This window comes from Diaphorina citri, unplaced genomic scaffold (assembly GCF_000475195.1).
Source record: "Diaphorina citri unplaced genomic scaffold, Diaci psyllid genome assembly version 1.1 scaffold367, whole genome shotgun sequence".
Classification (NCBI taxonomy): domain Eukaryota; kingdom Metazoa; phylum Arthropoda; class Insecta; order Hemiptera; family Psyllidae; genus Diaphorina; species Diaphorina citri.
In genome coordinates this window covers 28,893-47,064 of record NW_007377802.1, presented here as the reverse complement: position 1 = coordinate 47,064, position 18,172 = coordinate 28,893, and the positions used below count along the sequence as shown (strand labels likewise).

General features: G+C 39.4%; 4 protein-coding genes across 4 annotated transcripts in view; 2 read left to right on the top strand and 2 right to left on the bottom strand.

The window, feature by feature from the left end:
- Positions 1 to 4,374, bottom strand: part of LOC103508099 (ubiquitin carboxyl-terminal hydrolase CYLD) — a 22,145-nt gene extending 17,771 nt beyond the window's left edge. The window contains exons 1-3 of the mRNA XM_026822798.1: positions 3,853 to 4,374; positions 3,125 to 3,697; positions 742 to 1,039 (exon numbers count right to left, since the gene is read on the bottom strand). Of these exons, the coding sequence (XP_026678599.1) occupies positions 742 to 1,039; positions 3,125 to 3,691 (865 nt within the window). The 5' untranslated portion in view covers positions 3,692 to 3,697; positions 3,853 to 4,374. The remainder of the gene's footprint in view (positions 1 to 741; positions 1,040 to 3,124; positions 3,698 to 3,852) is intronic.
- LOC103508097 lies at positions 4,201 to 14,717 on the top strand. The gene is made up of 9 exons (XM_026822797.1): positions 4,201 to 4,215; positions 5,016 to 5,123; positions 5,498 to 5,707; positions 6,632 to 6,814; positions 7,107 to 7,198; positions 7,559 to 7,595; positions 13,615 to 13,740; positions 14,170 to 14,239; positions 14,632 to 14,717. Exons 1-9 carry the CDS (start codon positions 4,201 to 4,203, stop codon positions 14,715 to 14,717), a joined length of 927 nt encoding a protein of 308 aa, XP_026678598.1.
- On the top strand, positions 8,863 to 12,957 carry LOC113466954. The gene is made up of 4 exons (XM_026822804.1): positions 8,863 to 9,222; positions 9,845 to 9,988; positions 12,348 to 12,483; positions 12,566 to 12,957. Exons 1-4 carry the CDS (start codon positions 8,999 to 9,001, stop codon positions 12,572 to 12,574), a joined length of 513 nt encoding a protein of 170 aa, XP_026678605.1. The 5' UTR covers positions 8,863 to 8,998; the 3' UTR covers positions 12,575 to 12,957.
- LOC103508096 (trypsin-1-like) lies at positions 14,560 to 18,172 on the bottom strand. The gene is made up of 5 exons (XM_026822803.1): positions 17,876 to 18,172; positions 16,984 to 17,167; positions 16,249 to 16,529; positions 15,290 to 15,441; positions 14,560 to 14,894 (listed from the first exon to the last, which is right to left on the bottom strand). Exons 1-5 carry the CDS (start codon positions 17,937 to 17,939, stop codon positions 14,733 to 14,735), a joined length of 843 nt encoding a protein of 280 aa, XP_026678604.1. The 5' UTR covers positions 17,940 to 18,172; the 3' UTR covers positions 14,560 to 14,732.

Genomic DNA, 18,172 nt, shown 5'->3' with positions numbered 1-18,172 from the left:
AGTTCTATGTAGAATAATTTTCATAAATTGGTACGTCCGCCTTATTTACGGTCAAATGGATGGGCAAAAGAGACCTACCTATCTATGTACAAATGTACATGTACAGGCCCAAGCCAATAAGATAGGCTTGAGGCCTTAAAGTCATCTATGTAGAATAATTTTCATAAATTGGTACGTCCGCCTTATTTACGGTCAAATGGATGGGCAAAAGAGACCTACCTATCTATGTACATGTACAGGCCCAAGCCAATAAGATAGGCTTGAGGCCTTAAAGTCACATGCAAGGAATCGGGTGGTAAGGGTGTGCGTAAGAGAAATAGTCTACGTATCTGTATACCTTCCTACTAATATACCTAGAGGTATCTTAGACAAAGGTACCTACTGAATATTTAATTGTCATCGATTCTCATCTGAGGAAAAACAAAGGAAAGGCAGACCAGATTAGAATTGATTAAAATGTCAAGCACTTCTTCTTTTCAAATGGATGTTGGGTTCATACTTTTTCCTCCTTCAAAAATTCCCTATCTGAGGAAAAACAAAGGAAAGGCAGACCAGATTAGAATTGATTAAAATGTCAAGCACTTCTTCTTTTCAAATGGATGTTGGGTTCACACTTTTTCCTCCTTCAAAAATTCCCTCCCCCCCCCCAATATTCCCCTTAAAATTTCTCTTCTCTCTTAGAAAAAATAATACTGTCATGCTAGGTACTACATACTAGGTACCTATATTATTTATTCTTACCGATAAGTTTCCCCACCCTGTCATACACAGGAGGAGGTGTGGGCAGAAGTTTCTCTGTGTATCTAGTTTGAGAGGTTGAAGACATGCTTTCAAACTTCTTCCTTAGTTGATTAACTGAACGTGCCCCATTACAGGTTGCTGGTGTTGCACTGACCCGAATAGGAGCCCCGTTACAAGGCATGGGTGTTGGGGTGATACGAATACGATCTGAGGCAACTTTTATTACCCTTTCAGGGGATAGATATGATTCTGGATTACTCCTGAGAGTACCATTAGATTGGTGAACTTCATTTTTATCCTGGAATGAAAAAAAAGTCATGTTACTTGCTTGTTATTTAGGTACATATGTACTTGTTAATTCTCCAAACTTTAGTAGGTACATTTATATAAATAAGTAGATACCTACCTATGTAAGCAGTTCTACACCTACCCCTTTCAGGGGATAGATATGATTCTGGATTACTCCTGAGAGTACCATTAGATTGGTGAACTTCATTTTTATCCTGGAATGAAAAAAAAAGTCATGTTACTTGCTTGTTATTTAGGTACATATGTACTTGTTAGGTGAACTTCCATTTTTATCCTGGAATGAAAAAAAAGTCATGTTACTTGCTTGTTATTTAGGTACATATGTACTTGTTATGCTTCTCAATTAATAGAAAGTAAAAAAGTCTGAATGGAAAATATCTACTTCTTTGACAACAAAATAATGCACTTGTCTTACAATGGGCTACAGGTGAATGTTTGGGATAGTCAAATAAGAAGTTGACGGCAATCTTTAAGACAAATCAGCCTAGTCACTAGATATAGGTAGGTACTAACTAATTACAACAGGAGAGATGAATTCAAAGTAAAAAGGAACCAAATAGGTATCTAATGAAATACCTAGGTACTAAGGTATTAACTAAAATTTCAAACATGGAAAAAATGGGTGTAGGTACACAAGAATTTTCACAATAGTAGGTGTCATGCTATCACTCTAATCATGCAATCGGAGAAGGTACAAACTGTTGAGATTGGTGAATCTTTCATAAACAGAACACTGTAATTTACATTTTAAACGGGCTAAAAAGCCTCAAGTAATCATTTTCCACAAAAAGAAAATTATTTTAAATTTAATTAAAAAATTGTTCAATTTCCACAGGTACCTTAGGTAAAAGGTTTTTCTTTTTGTTTTGATTTTTGATAACAAAAAAAAAAGAAACGCGATTGAAACTTCACCACATCCATTGCAATGAAAATCAGCTGATCAACGGATGAACGGACGTCGCATCGGTGATTTTTCAAACCTTGAAATAATTTATTAGAGCGAAAGATACCTAACTTTTTTTTTGACAGAGGGAACTGTAAATGGCTTAAAGTCACATGCAAACACAAGGAATCGGGTGGTAAGGGTGTGCGTAAGAGAAATAGTCTACGTATCTGTATACCTTCCTACTAATATACCTCCCGGGCGGGAATCGAACCCGCGGCCTAGCGCTTACAAGGCAGACGCGCTACCAACTAAGCTAACTAGGCTGGCCTACTTGTTATATTATTTTCATTATTATCATTCTAGTGTACTAATTATTAGATAGGTAGGTATGCCTACACTTATAATTATTAGGTACCTACACAAGACGCGCTCCGTCCAAACTAACTAGGCTGGCCTTAACAATTTTATTTTCCTCTAGGATACTCTAGGTCTAGGTAGTCTAAATTCTATTATGCCTGCCTCTCACGCTCAGACCAACTGACAAGTCGCGATCTCACAGATCCGGGTCGGAACGCGAGCGGCGGTACGATGTACGATATAATATGTACCTAGATCTAGGTTTCTAGATTTTTCCACCACTCACAACTTGTTATTTTTTTTTTATGTAATTAGGTACCTATCCATTATTGTCAATTTATTCCAAAGGTAACACTGTCACAGATTCTAGACATGAGTTATTTTTATTGGTGGACTTCTATGGGATTCCAAGGACAAAAACCTTAAATCCTTCTCAAGATTTTGTAAACAATGGCTTAGTAGTAAGATTGTAATTGTTATAATAACTGCTAGAAGGCACAAAATAATAAAAATAGAAAGTTAGTGTAGTTTTGTCTCAAACATGTAAGTAACAAGATAGCTACTAAGGACTAGTTAGGTACTAATATTTATAGGTACAATAATATGATCCATTCATTACTTAAAAGGGAGATTCTAAAAAAAGCATGCTGTCTTCATGAAAGTATTTTATACGTACATAAATTTAACTACCTTAAAGTATGTGCATAAACTTGAAAGTGATATTATTAATATTTTTTTTATTATTTATTATTTTTTTTAAATATATGAGTAGGTATGACAAAATTAAGAAAAAAAAATTGGTTCAAGTTAACGGAAAGTTGCTCTCATTACCACTGATACATCAAAGAAGATGCCTTCCCCCAGGTCTGATGAAACACCTTTGTATAATATCATAGCTTTGGATGGGTTTCCTCCATTTACTTCATGGGACGGCAACACATACACCTCATCTCCAGGTTCCAATGCTTGTAGATGCAGACAAAGATCTTTGTCCCTCAGTATGTTTACTCTGCTTTGAGAAGGAACTGGTAAGATGTAAGGGATTATGTCAGGTTTTACATGAACAAGGCTGTTGAGAGGACACACCCATATATTTCCAGATATTTTTTCATATTTCTTTTCATATTCACTGATTATCACACCAATTTTACTGTTATCAACTTTCTTTGAGGCAACAACAATTGTGCCAAATATTAGAGTTTGCTTAGTTGGTTTGCTTTGAGGATTCAAGTTGGCAGCAACCACAGTTTCACAAAGAACAAAGAAGTTCAAACTGGATTTCTTCAATACTTTTCTTTTTGCTTCCATTTCACAATTAGCACAGTTACAATCTTTGAGTTTTTCATATCCTTTGGACTTGCACACATAAGTGTCTACAAAATTGTGTTTTCTAGTCATAAAAATGTTTTTCAAGGCTTCTCAATTATCCTTTGGACTTGCACACATAAGTGTCTACAAAATTGTGTTTTCTAGTCATAAAAATGTTTTTCAAGGCTTCTCTATCCTTTGGACTTGCACACATAAGTGTCTACAAAATTGTGTTTTCTAGTCATAAAAATGTTTTTCAAGGCTTCTCAAATAATAGAAAGTAAAAAAGTCTGAATGGAAAATATCTACTTCTTTGACAACAAAATAATGCACTTGTCTTACAATGGGCTACAGGTGAATGTTTGGGATAGTCAAATAAGAAGTTGACGGCAATCTTTAAGACAAATCAGCCTAGTCACTAGATATAGGTACTAACTAATTACAACAGGAGAGATGAATTCAAAGTAAAAAGGAACCAAATAGGTATCTAATGAAATACCTAGGTACTAAGGTATTAACTAAAATTTCAAACATGGAAAAAATGGGTGTAGGTACACAAGAATTTTCACAATAGTAGGTGTCATGCTATCACTCTAATCATGCAATCGGAGAAGGTACAAACTGTTGAGATTGGTGAATCTTTCATACACAGAACACTGTAATTTACATTTTAAACGGGCTAAAAAGCCTCAAGTAATCATTTTCCACAAAAAGAAAATAATTTTCATTAAAAAATTGTTCTATTTCCACAGGTACTTAGGTAAGTAAAAAGTTTTTCTAATTTTCTAATTTTCTTTTTGTTTTGATTTTTGATAACAAAAAAAAAAAGAAACGCGATTGAAACTTCACCACATCCATCGCAATCAAAATCAGCTGATCAACGGACGTCGCATCGGTGAGTTTTCAAACGCAAATTTATTAGAGCGAAAAACTACGGGCTAAAAAATTCCGGGAGGGACGAGCCCAGCTTGTTCCTTTTTCTCACTCCTCGCATAGAAAATAATATAGGTACACACCTAATTCATAGGTAGGTAGGTACCTAACAGATCTTTGTTAAAATGTTGCAGGGTGAAAGGGAGTGCTTCATAGGGCTCTGATCTTGTTCAGTAGGTAAACTACGGGCTAAAAAATTCCGGGAGGGACGAGCCCAGCTTGTTCCTTTTTCTCACTCCTCGCATAGAAAATAATATAGGTACACACCATATTCATAGGTAGGTACCTAACAGATCTTTGTCAAAATGTTGCTGCGCGAAAGGGAGTGCTTCATAGGACTCTGATTTTGTTCAGTAGGTATGGGTGGGAAGGTATATCCATGAGGATGGCTAGGTAGGTAGGTATACCCATTGGGACTATCCAAACACGCTACACAGTAGGTTATAATTTCAATGGGCTTTAACGCTTTTCCCATTTTCAGGTGCTTGCACTACTTATCTTGTCCCAAATCCCATGGCCTGGTCCAACCATATTCAAAATATCCTGTCCGCGAGATAGTGCTACCATTGTACGTCGAGTCATTCAAAAAGTAAGTAATTAAGTATATATCAGTATATGTATAGAGCAGCGATTTCCAACTGGCGGCCCGCGTGCCATATGTGGCCCGCGAAGCTTTTTGGGTGGACCCCCTAGGGCTTGATGTTTGCTCTTTTACTATGGAGTGGACTCCGAAAATGTGGAGTATCCACCCCTCCCCCTCCAGAAAATCCTGGATACAGGGGGCCCGCTCCCCTTTATATGTGGCCCGCGAAGTACCTGCCAATGTAGCATGTGGCCCGCATACACATGGAAGTTGGAAATCCCTGATATAGAGGGACTAGAGTACCTAAGACCTTTTAGTCCGATTCGGGCTTGATAAACAAGAAAATAAAGAACGTACGTAAAATTCTATTCTATTTGCAGAAGTGGCTCCCCATTTTAGACCGGTACCATGTCAAACTGCCCCTGGAGTGCCCCTTTCATCCCTCGCGCGACATTTTCTACCCTCAACAAGAGGCCAAACATCAACACCGGCCATCACAATGGACCTGCGGCCTTTGCGGAAAATCCTTCTACGAGGAGAAATATCTGGATTGGCACTTTGACAATCGGCACAGGAGTCATGTCAATCTGGTAAGAGTTTTCTAGACTTCGACTTCTTTACACTGGAGGTTCTTGTTGTTTTAGCGGCTTCAGCTGTAGCCGAATGGTGATGGCAGAATAAAGAAAGGATACACCAGGGTGATGATCTCTAGCCATGTTTAAATGGCTCGTCCTGAACCGCAGTCAACCATGGTGAGGACTTGTGGTTGTTCTTTTCAAGCAGAGAGAACCCTCTGAAACTATCAGCTAGCTAGGCTGGTTAGGGTTACCTATTCTCAACCATGGTGAGGACTTGTGGTTGTTCTTTTCAAGCAGAGAGAACCCTTTGAAACTATCAGCTAGCTAGGCTGGTTAGGGTTACCTGTTCTTCCCCCTGTTTATAGCCGCACAGCCAGACGCTAGTCTACTCCCTGTTTAACGCAGGTTCTTTGCTTGGTTTCTCAAAGCGTGGATACATTGTCCCTTGAAGTTAGGTCTGCATACTATCAGCTAGCTAGGCTGGTTAGGGTTACCTGTTCTTCCCCCTGTTTATAGCCGCACAGCCAGACGCTAGTCTACTCCCTGTTTAACGGAGGTTCTTTGCTTGGTTTCTCAAAGCGTGGATACATTGTCCCTTGAAGTTAGGTCTGCATAAGAAACAGTAGGTCCTTACCAACGCAAAGTAGTTTTGAGAAAGTTGGTAGGTATCCTCTCCACTATCTCCCTTTAACCCATAGGCTGTTACGTATATGTAACGCTGGAAGAGGGTACTTTGTGTAGCTATAACACCATTTAACGTTACGGGCAGTAGGACTTTTCGTGTTTTTCCCTACCGTCTACTCAAAATCCCGTTGTACGCACCATTTAACGTTACGGGCAGTAGGACTTTTCGTGTTTTTCCCTACCGTCTACTCAAAATCCCGTTGTACGATTCACACCCAATAACGGATAACCCCAGTCTCATATTCTATTCAGGCAGAAGATGCGGTATGTCTGGCCGACTACTGTGACATCATGAGATGTGAAGTGGTACGTCACCAGAATTTGGACATCTCTCCTGACGGCACGTCCAGCCTGAGCACGGATTTGGAAATCTGGCGCGAGGCGAACACCTACCACACGGCTCTGGCTCCGGTAGGGCCTAGGGAGCTGATACGGGTGCCTTACCCCACCATACCCTCTTCATCTCGCCCTGGATCGACCAAACAGGAAAACAGCCGCTGCCTCAGGTACGAAAATACCTTTCAGCCTCCAAGGTCCATTTATTTATTTAGACTCTTTATTAGTTATAATCTTATAATTCAATGTACACAAATACAAGAAACTGCAAACGAAGGGTGAAATTATTGCCTGGGATGCCTGGGGCAATCTCTACCATTCAACCCTATTTACACAAGAGAATTTAACACCTGCCTTTCTTAATGTGAGGCAATTTTGTAAATGTACATAGCACATCCCTCGAATTCATGTCACATTAATTTGCCCCATACCCTCTTCATCTCGCCCTGGATCGACCAAACAGGAAAACAGCCGCTGCCTCAGGTACGAAAATACCTTTCAGCCTCCAAGGTCACAAGAGAATTTAACACCTGCCTTTCTTAATGTAAGGCAATTTTGTAAATGTACATAGCACATCCCTCGAATTCATGTCACATTAATTTGCAATGTACCCACCTAAGGCCAGCCACTCACTCTGTAGACAGGAGGACCTTTTCCGCCGTACCTGTCAGGTCTACGTCTACCTGATGTGTGTGTGCTCATCAGGTATCAGATCTACCTGACAGGCGGACCTGATAGTGAGTGGCTGGCCTGGCACAACAGACCATACTTCTCAGAAGACACTAACTTGTGTTTGTGTCACAGATTCTTGAATGTCGAAGTTGACTTTCTGATCATTTCCAGATCCGAAGCCCCGAGCAACTCGAATCAAGACGGGGAGGGAAACGCCCTGTCAGGTCTACGTCTACCTGATGTGTGTGTGCTCATCAGGTATCAGATCTACCTGACAGGCGGACCTGATAGTGAGTGGCTGGCCTAACACAACAGACCATACTTCTCAGAAGACACTTGTGTTTGTGTCACAGATTCTTGAATGTCGAAGTTGACTTTCTGATCATTTCCAGATCCGAAGCTCCGAGCAACTCGAATCAAGACGGGGAGGGAAACGCTACCTGTGACAGTTTTAGATAACACTTCAGTCGATCATTTAAGACCGGTTTTAGCGTCACCTATGTTAAGCTACGCCGAGCAAGGCCAAGAAATGGATGGGTGACTTAAACAGGGCTATTGTATTCGCTTCAGTGTAAATGGATGGGTGACTTAAACATTATATTTTGGTAGTTTAAAAGGAGAAAAGGGAGAACGGGCTTTAGTCTTGATTTTAAATCATTACCTACATGAAAGTAAAATCAAAAATATAGCCCGTCCTTCCTTTATTATTACGATAGTAATAAAAAAGGTATAGTGGACGGGCTATTGTATTCGCTTCAGTGTCGTCTGTCTGTCACTCTGTCTATCCCCATAGAAGGACTTGTCCAAACCTGTCGACCTATATATCAAATTAAAGGTCTTTTTACCAGGAACACGAAAATGGTGGTGCGAATTTTGTCCATAAAGCCAAAAATCTGGTGTGAACATCACACGACTTTCCTTATCCTATTGAATGATGCTTGAGTGTTCTTTTACCATAACTTTTAAAATATGTCTAACCGTTTTGTCGCTATAGCTAAAAACCGCCGAAAAACGGTCGAAATCTGTCCAAAAGCGGTCAAAATACCGCTAGCCCGTCCTTCCTTTATTATTACGATAGTAATAAAAAAGGTATAGTGGACGGGCTATTGTATTCGCTTCAGTGTCGTCTGTCTGTCTGTCTGTCTGTCACTCTGTCTGTCCCCATAGAAGGACTTATCCAAACCTGGTCAAAAGCCCGTCCTTCCTTTATTATTACGATAGTAATAAAAAAAGGTATAGTGGTCGGGCTATTGTATTCGCTTCAGTGTCGTCTGTCTGTCTGTCCCCATAGAAGGACTTATTCAAACCTGGTCAACCTATATATCAAATTAAAGGTCTTTTTACGAGAAACACGAAAGTGGTGGTGCAAATTTTGTCCAAAGAACCAAAAAGCCAAAAAAAAAAAAAAAATCGTTTTTGGGGACATACTTTGCGAATGTATGAAAGACGTCTAGGAGTTTCCCAATAAAATATTACTACCTAGAGTACCTAAGTCACATCATCCCGAAATCGGAGAAGGAGAGGATAGATAAAAAGGCAGGAGTTACAAGACGAACCCCATCTGTTTAGACCTTAGGACATTTAGATACTTTTTCGCAAGTTGCTTTCACAATGTTCTTCTTCTTCTACCCAGTTTTAAAGCATGATATGACCTACTGCTTTTCGGTTTCAGACGAACTTAACCAGGCAGTATGCTGGTATCTGACTTGCGACAGGTATTGGGAAGAGCCTCTGTCAGATCTCAAAGGTTTCCCGTGGGGCCTCGTGTTTGTGTTCGTCATGGTTTTGTCACTCGGCCTGTGCCTTTGCTACTACATTATCTGGGTTCTGTTCGAGTAAGTATCTTCTATCTTAACTCCAGATTTATACGTTGCCCACCTCTGTGGCTGAGAAGTCAAGAGCACTGACTCTCAACCTGGAGATGCTGGGTTCGAATTCCGGCCAGGGCGGAAATTTTCTGACCGAAATTTTCCGTTCCTGGGTAGGCATGAATGGAAAAGAATGTGGCTTGAAGTAATGCGAAAGCGGTTCCAAGGTACAACTTGAAAAAAAAAAGAGAAAAAAAAGATTTATACGTTGAAAAGATACGGTTTCTACCCGGGTAGAATTGGAATAGAATCCAGGTACAGGATCGGATTATGCTCTTTTCTACCCGGATATAATCCTATTTTGGTTACTTGGGAAGTTGCAAGTTTGTAATGAATTTGGTTCCAGCTCGGATGACCTGAGTATAGGCAGTAACAGTGTGACCGACAGTCCTTCGCCCCATCACTCCCAGTACAACCCTGACCTAGGTCCAGATGAACAATATATCTACGTCACTTATCCACCGGAATTGAAAAGACGACTGCTGGAAAGGTAAGCCGTAGCATGACCCGCTAATAGCGTTTTCTACCCGGATATAATCCTATTTTGGTTACTTGGGAAGTTGCAAGTTTGTAATGAATTTGGTTCCAGCTCGGATGACCTGAGTATCGGCAGTAACAGTGTGACCGACAGTCCTTCGCCCCATCACTCCCAGTACAACCCTGACCTAGGTCCTGATGAACAATATATCTACGTCACTTATCCACCGGAATTGAAAAGACGACTGCTGGAAAGGTAAGTCATAGCATGTCCTGTTAATTTGAGCTTTTTACAATAGAAACATATTCTTTCGATGTTTTCTCAGAGTATAGGTAATAGCGTTATTTTTGGAGGAAAATTGTAGCCTTGGGTATAGGGTAAGGATACAGCGCAATATGTTAGAAGAAACAAAAAACCACGTAATAGTTTTAGACTAAAATTTTCAATCTTTCAAATCAAAATAACGGTAAATTAAATAATAATTACATAATTGCTATAGGTTATTTTAGTACCCACCCTCATATCTACCCAACGTTAATATCGTCATTCTTGCTTTGTTAAAATTGATTTTAACTTTGAAATTAGCCTTTAAATCGTAAACATATAGTTTTAGACTTAGAACTAATATCTTTCTGGTTTGGTTTGTTTTATTTCTAGTTGTTACAATCGTACGAGTAGAATTTAGCGATTTATTTTGTAGACGTTTTGTGTTTCAAACTAAACCAAAAGAAACCATCACACCAACGGAAGAGAAACAAACTTCAAAGGAGTACCAAAATGTATATTGCGATAATTCATTGAATCGCGTTACACAAAATATCTAGCAGAATAACTAGGAGGATGTAAAACACAGAGAAGAACACACCAAGCTAGCGAAAAATCCAGAACCAGTCAATATTGAACCAGATCGACCTTTGAAGAAATCTCGAAAAGAGTCCCGAATGTTCGTCTTTGCCTACGAAGAGAAGGTGCGGACTGGAATTTTTTTTTGGAGAAGATGGTTATTTTGGAATCACCGCAGATTTGTACAATCGTACGAGTAGAATTTAGCGATTTATTTTGTAGACGTTTTGTGTTTCAAACTAAACCAAAAGAAACCATCACACCAACGGAAAGCGTGGAACCAACTACAAAGGAGTACCAAAATGTACATTTCGATAGTTCATTGAATTGCGTTACACAAAGTATCCAGTAGAATAACCGGAAGGATGTAAAACACAGAGAAGAACACACCAAGCTAGCGAAAAATCCAGAACCAGTCAATATTGAACCAGACCAGAAGAAATTTCAAAAAGAGTCCCGAATGTTCCTTTGTCTTTGCCTACGAAGAGAAGGTGCGGACTGGAATTTTTTTGGAGAAGATGGTAATTTTGCGGAATCACCGCAGATTTGATGCTCAAGAGGAAAATTGGTATTTTGTACAATTTATTTTCTACAGTAGATCTGAATAAACATGATCGTAGTTTTAACATTACTTAGATGCTTTCCTAGATTTTTTTTTACTTTTTTTTTTTTCATTATTATATTTGACACTAATAGAAATTCAAATAGCAAAATGGCCAACATATAAAAAAGAAAACAATACATGCATAGATTGGTTGATCAGTTCTTGTGTCAATACCTACCTAACCTACATATTATGTGAGTATAATACCTAATGTGAGATAATCTAGTAAATTCGGTATAAAATAGTTTAATTTAAAAAATCATTATTTTCTGTTGCGAAAAAAACACGACCATTTTATTTCTATTTTTAGATTTTTTTAGTTGTCCACTAAATTTAGTTTTGAATTTTTTCGTTAGTTAATAGGTCGCTCAGTTTTGTTTATTAGAATAATTTAGATTTTTTTCCCCATTCATTCGGTATAAAATAGTTTAATTTAAAAAATCATTATTTTCTGTTGCGAAAAAAACACGACCATTTTATTTCTATTTTTAGATTTTTTAGTTATCCACTAAATTTAGTTTTGAAATTTTTGGTTAGTTAATAGGTCGCTCAGTTTTGTTTATTAGAATAATTTAGATTTTTTTCCCCATTTATTTTTATTTTATTAGGTACTATTGAAATGTTTATAGTTAAGTGGGTAACTACCCAGGTAGACTTTGGTATGGGAGAGAAAAATATCAATATCTAATAGTCGTATTTTAAAACAAAAGACAACTAGGTACCTATTGTAAATGGCGCACATGTAGGTATACTTACTGATGAAAAATGAACGAAAATATAACTTGAATCCTTTTGATTTAGTAAACTTATTCTAATATAAGATTTTTGTATCGTCTCAGGAATTTAAAGTTGTGTAGGAAAAAAAAAAAATAAATAAAATAAGCTAATGCTTGGATATGTAATTGATAGGATTTTACAGAACTCTTTAATATTGGAATCCCACTTCATAAAGACTTGTAATTTTTCCTCATTTTTGGGTAATCTTAGAAGTAGACCATTAAGGGGGAAAAATAAGCTAATGCTTGGATATGTAATTGATAGGATTTTACAGAACTCTTTAATATTGGAATCCCACTTCATAAAGACTTATAATTTTTCCTCGTTTTTGGGTAATATTAGAAGTAGACCATTAATTGTCAAATTCTCATTTTGAATTTGAATTTTCAGTTCAAACTTATTGGCCGAGTCAATTGAGGTGGATGCATCTGACAGTTTAATCTCCATTGTTAGAAGCTTTCGACAAGACACTAATAACAACCTCACTTCGGAATCCGATGAGCGAATAGATGAAAGTTGTGTTGAGGTAAAATAGAAGCTTTCGACAAGACACTAATAACAACCTCACTTCGGAATCCGATGAGCGAATAGATGAAAGTTGTGTTGAGGTAAAATAAAAAAAGCCGAACACAGAGTTCCAAAAATCCAAATGGAATAAAGGACAATGAAAATTTGGGTCACAATGACTCTTGAAAAAGTCTTGCTTTATACATTGGCTTTAAGTTTTAGGTTTTAGCATTTTTTATTTACATTATTAATTTAGTAATTAAAAAATAGATACTTATTTATTTATATTCTTACACTTTATTAGGAACTTTTTTTTATTACTACATATGACATGGTAAGGTAACGAAATGTGCAACACAACCAAATTAGTTAATAGCTAAAGGATTTTTTTTTTTTACTTCAAATGAAAAGTTCATTATTTTTAAGAGTAAATCGTACTTTTTCCCAAAAGTTTCTGTGAAATAAATAATATGTAAATTTTTAAAAGCCGAAACTCACGTATGTTACGATCGATTCTCCAAACTTTAGTAGGTACATTTATATAAATAAGTAGATACCTACCTATGTAAGCAGTTCTACACCTACCATTCTCCAAACTTTAGTAGGTACATTTATATAAATAAGTAGATACCTACCTATGTAAGCAGTTCTACACCTACCTAGGTAGGTAGGTAGGTATCAGTGAGGCGTGGTCACGCACGTAATACCTACCTACATCTACACGGAACTGTGTAAGTAGGTATCTACCCACCTACCCTATTAATAGCAAGGTAGAGGTAGGTACTAGGTAATTAGATGGTCATAATCAGACTCATTTCTCAAAGGATTTTTTCCTTCTTAGCCCGTCCGCACGTAATACCTACCTACATCTACACGGAACTGTGTAAGTAGGTATCTACCCACCTACCCTATTAATAGCAAGGTAGAGGTAGGTACATAGGTAGGTAAGTACTAGGTAATTAGATGGTCATAATCAGACTCATTTCTCAAAGGACTTTTTCCTTCTAATAGCAAGGTAGAGGTAGGTACATAGGTAGGTAAGTACTAGGTAATTAGATGGTCATAATCAGACTCATTTCTCAAAGGACTTTTTAGTCCGTCCTTCCTTTATTATTACAATAGTAATAAAAAGGTATAAGGGACGGACTAGGGAAACGCCACCTGTGACAATCTAGTGGACTCGTCTGTCCCGCCTAAACAACGCACGAACGACGTACAAAAGTTGAAAGCCAATTGCCGTCCCGACCAGTTGTTCAAGCTCAAACAACGATGTGAGGTGAGATTTTTCTCCATTTACCTAATATCATCATCGGCCAGTGATGATAATGCACCAGTTCCCCCATGGATCACTTAGGTTAAGCGATGTTGAGAGTGATTAATATCCGGATGGGTGACCATCTGGGCAATTACGTGCTGCTGCATGACTTTTCCCGGCCTCACTCAGGCTGGGTAAGGTCAGTGTGAGTGCCTCAACGGAGCGGACTAGCGGAAGCTAAAGCCCTTATCATGCACCAGTTCCCCCATGGATCACTTAGGTTAAGCGATGTTGAGAGTGATTAATATCCGGATGGGTGACCATCTGGGCAATTACGTGCACCATCTGGGCAATTACGTGCTGCTGCATGACTTATCACTAGGGTAAACGTTAAACAGTAGTTTTTTTTGGTAATGCCAATAAATGATTTCGATCATTTTCTACTTCCAGGCTCTCGTACGAGACTGCATTCTGGGTCTTTTGATCAATTTGTCCGTGGACGATTTCAAAGAAGTTGAAGGTAGGTCTCAAAGATTTCAAGAAAGTCTAAATACCTACGGGTATGTAGATACCTACGTAGGTAGGGACATACTTCTTGATCAATTTGTCCGTGGACGATTTCAAAGAAGTTGAAGGTAGGTCTCAAAGATTTCAAGAAAGTCTAAATACCTACGGGTATGTAGGTAAGGTACCTACGTAGGTAGGGACATACTTTTTTAAACAAGGATTTCCTGGGCCCGAATGTGCAGGGTTCAAACCTAATGAAGTCAGTGCTTTCTTCTATTTTAGACTTTCCTCAAATATAGTGAATACGTAATCCTTGAAGTAATGCGCAAACGGTACCGAGATACAATCTTTAAAAAAAAAGTATAATAAGGCGGTATACCTACTGGTCATACGTCATAAAAGTAGCATTCCAGAAGTCAAATCCGCCCCAGCGTAGGGACTCCAGTGAAGATTTAGTGAACTTCAGTGAATATGAAGTGAAGGTTCAGTGAACATTCCGTGAAGGTTCAGTGAATATCCAGAGTGTCGGAGATCCATCCTATATATCGGGTAAGTCTGGTGTAGAGGCCTGGAAGTCTGGGTCGGGCACAACCTATCCCAGTGGACACCAGACCTATGACTTGGGTAGACTCTGCCCCGAGCAACATGAGGGGTCCACCACTGTCGGCCTGTAGGGGGGGATCCCAGTGGACACCAGACCTATGACTTGGGTAGACTCTGCCCCGAGCAACATGAGGGGTCCACCACTGTCGGCCTGTAGGGGGGGAAATGGGACATAGGTCAAATTAGTACTTACTCGTGTTTGACCGTCGTTTGTACAGGATCAGTGCAGCTTAAGAGTTGACTTTGAAGGGCCGCCATTTTGTATCAGGATGGAATGTCACAATTTTAAGTCGTCTATGTTACCTTCTTAACAACCACAAAAAAATTTCATCCAAATCGGTCAAGCCGTTTTCTCGTGAAAAGAGAACAAAAACAGGTCTATCAGCGTGACAGTTCCCTCTATCAAACCTTTTCGGAAAAAAAAGCCTAGGCGCTATGCAAGCCTTTATTTCCTACTTACCCAGCAAGCATCCTTCCCTCCTTGTTCATGCCCGGCACACATCTGCGATTCTTTCACATTGATTTTCTTCCCCTCACTCTGATACCACGCCTGACACACTTGGTTACTTACGACGGACAGGGCTACTTTCTGTAAGATGTTGGATCTACGGCCTGAAAGAAGAGAAAGAAAGATAACTGGAGTTATCGAAGGATACACAGTTGATGCCAGCCTAGTTATTGGTTACTTACGACGGACAGGGCTACTTTCTGTAAGATGTTGGATCTACGGCCTGAAAGAAGAGAAAGAAAGATAACTGGAGTTATCAAGGATACACAGTTGATGCCAGCCTAGTTGGCTTGTAGGGTAGCGCGCCTGCCTTGTAAGCGCTAAGTCTCGAGTTAGTTTCCGCCCGGGGCGGACATTATCCGAAACAGAAAGGTTCGTTCTCGGAACGGCTGGCTTTCTTATATACTGTCCTCCTCTCTTCGATTTCGAGACGATAACACCTCTGTTGTTACAGTTCCCTTTATCGAACCTGATACATGCTAAGAGATGACAATTTTGATCTTATCGCCACATAAGAATGTCACTCACTGTTGCGTATACCTCCTTTTTCTCGACCTTTATCGAACCTGATACATTTTGATCTTATCGCCACATAAGAATGTCACTCACTGTTGCGTATACCTCCTTTTCCTCGACCATTTACCTCCCTTCTATTGCCCGCTACAACTATAATTACGGAAACCGACGGAGCACGCCGAACCATCTTTAGTTCTAGTCTGACAATTCACCAAGTAAGACCCCCATGTATCTCTCTATTTTTGCAAGTCAAGTTCTACCTAAATCAAGACCCTTTTGCTCAAAGAAAATTCCCCACAATCGGGCGTCCCTTACAGTCCTGTACCCTTCTCCTCTTGGTTACCGTTACGCTACAGCTACAACAAAGCTACGCTAAAACTACAGCTACAACGAACCTTGAGAAGGATTCTCATTAGTCCATCCCCAGCCCGCTACGGTAACACTTTGCTCGGAGTAGTCCAGTGACCCGGACGGTAGACAAGCTGGACGTATCAAATCGGACCACTGGATACTACGGGTTAATTCCAGTAGGGCAATATCATTGTTGAAACTGGAACAGGAATGACTAGGGTGGAACATGATACGTAGAACTGGGACGGTAGAGATGGAAGGTCGAGATAGGTCGTGCTCTTTGAGGGTGACGTTGATTTGGGACGCTGATAATGGCGATGGCCCACTTGAAACAAACGATAAAAAGAGATTAGGTCAAAATTCATCTTAGGATGTCAGACCGAAATATCAACAGAAAAAAAAGCCTGATTGAGGGACTATAATGTCCCGAAATCAAAGAGAGGAAAAGCGCCTCAAAGGAAAAAAAATCTCTTCCAAAGACCTTGTTTATATTAGACTACGGAACTAAAGGGGCATTTCAGACCCACTCTGGCAGTATAATTTGTGAATTTATTCTGTACCAATTCATAAGACCTTGTTCAGACTGCTCTCTTCCAAAGACCTTGTTTATATTAGACTACGGAACTAAAGGGGCATTTCAGACCCACTCTGGCAGTATAATTTGTGAATTTATTCATAGTCGGACTCTTATTCGGACATAGTATTCACAGGGAGTAAACGGACTTTTCAGTCTCGTTCTGGCAATATAAACAGCGTATATGCTATTCTATTGTACTTACTTGCAAAGACAATGTGCTGCAGTCACTATCCATTGTTCATGAATGATGGTACCCCCGCAGAAGTGACCACCGTGTCGCTTGAGAGACACTATCCACGGGAACTCGCCAGGGTTGGCTGCTAGGCCCCCAACTATCTTGCCTGTCCGTCGGGAAGCGAGAGATCTGCCGCATGGTACGCCCGCGACTGAAAATAAATACGGGCAACTGTAAATTAATGGGCGAAGTGAACATCTTCGGGTTGGCTGCTAGGCCCCCAACTATCTTGCCTGTCCGTCGGGAAGCGAGAGATCTGCCGCATGGTACGCCCGCGACTGAAAATAAATAGGAATTTTAATTGTGTTAAGCATATTTAAATGCTTGTCACAAACATCGTTCCCCGATTATTTCACCTAGATAAATTTTATAACATTACTTGGACTCGAACCGCCAACCTCCAGATCCAAAGTCCAACGCGTTAACAACTGCACCACTGAGGTTGGTGACTGAAAATAAATACGGGCAACTGTAAATTAATGGGCGAAGTGAACATCTTCGTTTTCTTTTAGTGTGAAAGAAATCTCAATTTTCTCAAAGTTAAAAAGTGGGGCAATGACTAGCGGACAAGATTAAACGCTAGTCCACACTTAGTCGACGGCCGTTGATCGATTTGAATTTTTTATTGTGAATCGATGGTCGATTGACACATAGTCAACAGGACTATGTGTGGACACACCTTTATAAGTAAAACAGCTTGGAAACGAAAAACAAATTCAATACAATCATATTAGGTACATAATTATGTACAGTTCTATTAATAAAAAGGCCACGATAAAAAGCCTAGTAAGTATGTACATATTACAGAAAAAAAATCTATAGCAAGTTAGTACTTAAGTATTTGAAGTAAATGACTTACAATTTGTGAGGGCGCCAGCTAGATGGAGAGCACACATCGCCGTCAGCAACCACAGACCCACCATGATGGAGTGAGCCAGACCAGCACTTGGTTCTCACATTATGTATCACTCCACTACCTATCCTACTAAGGACAAGGTCGCGAGTTCATTACCAGTGATTGACATTGATTCTTCATGGGAGTATCGATCACGCGGATCACACAGGTAGTTATAGTTTGGCACATACTCGTATCTTGGTCGAGATAAGGGAAGATTGGAATCCTAATCAGTAGGTACAAACCTGCGAAGATATTACC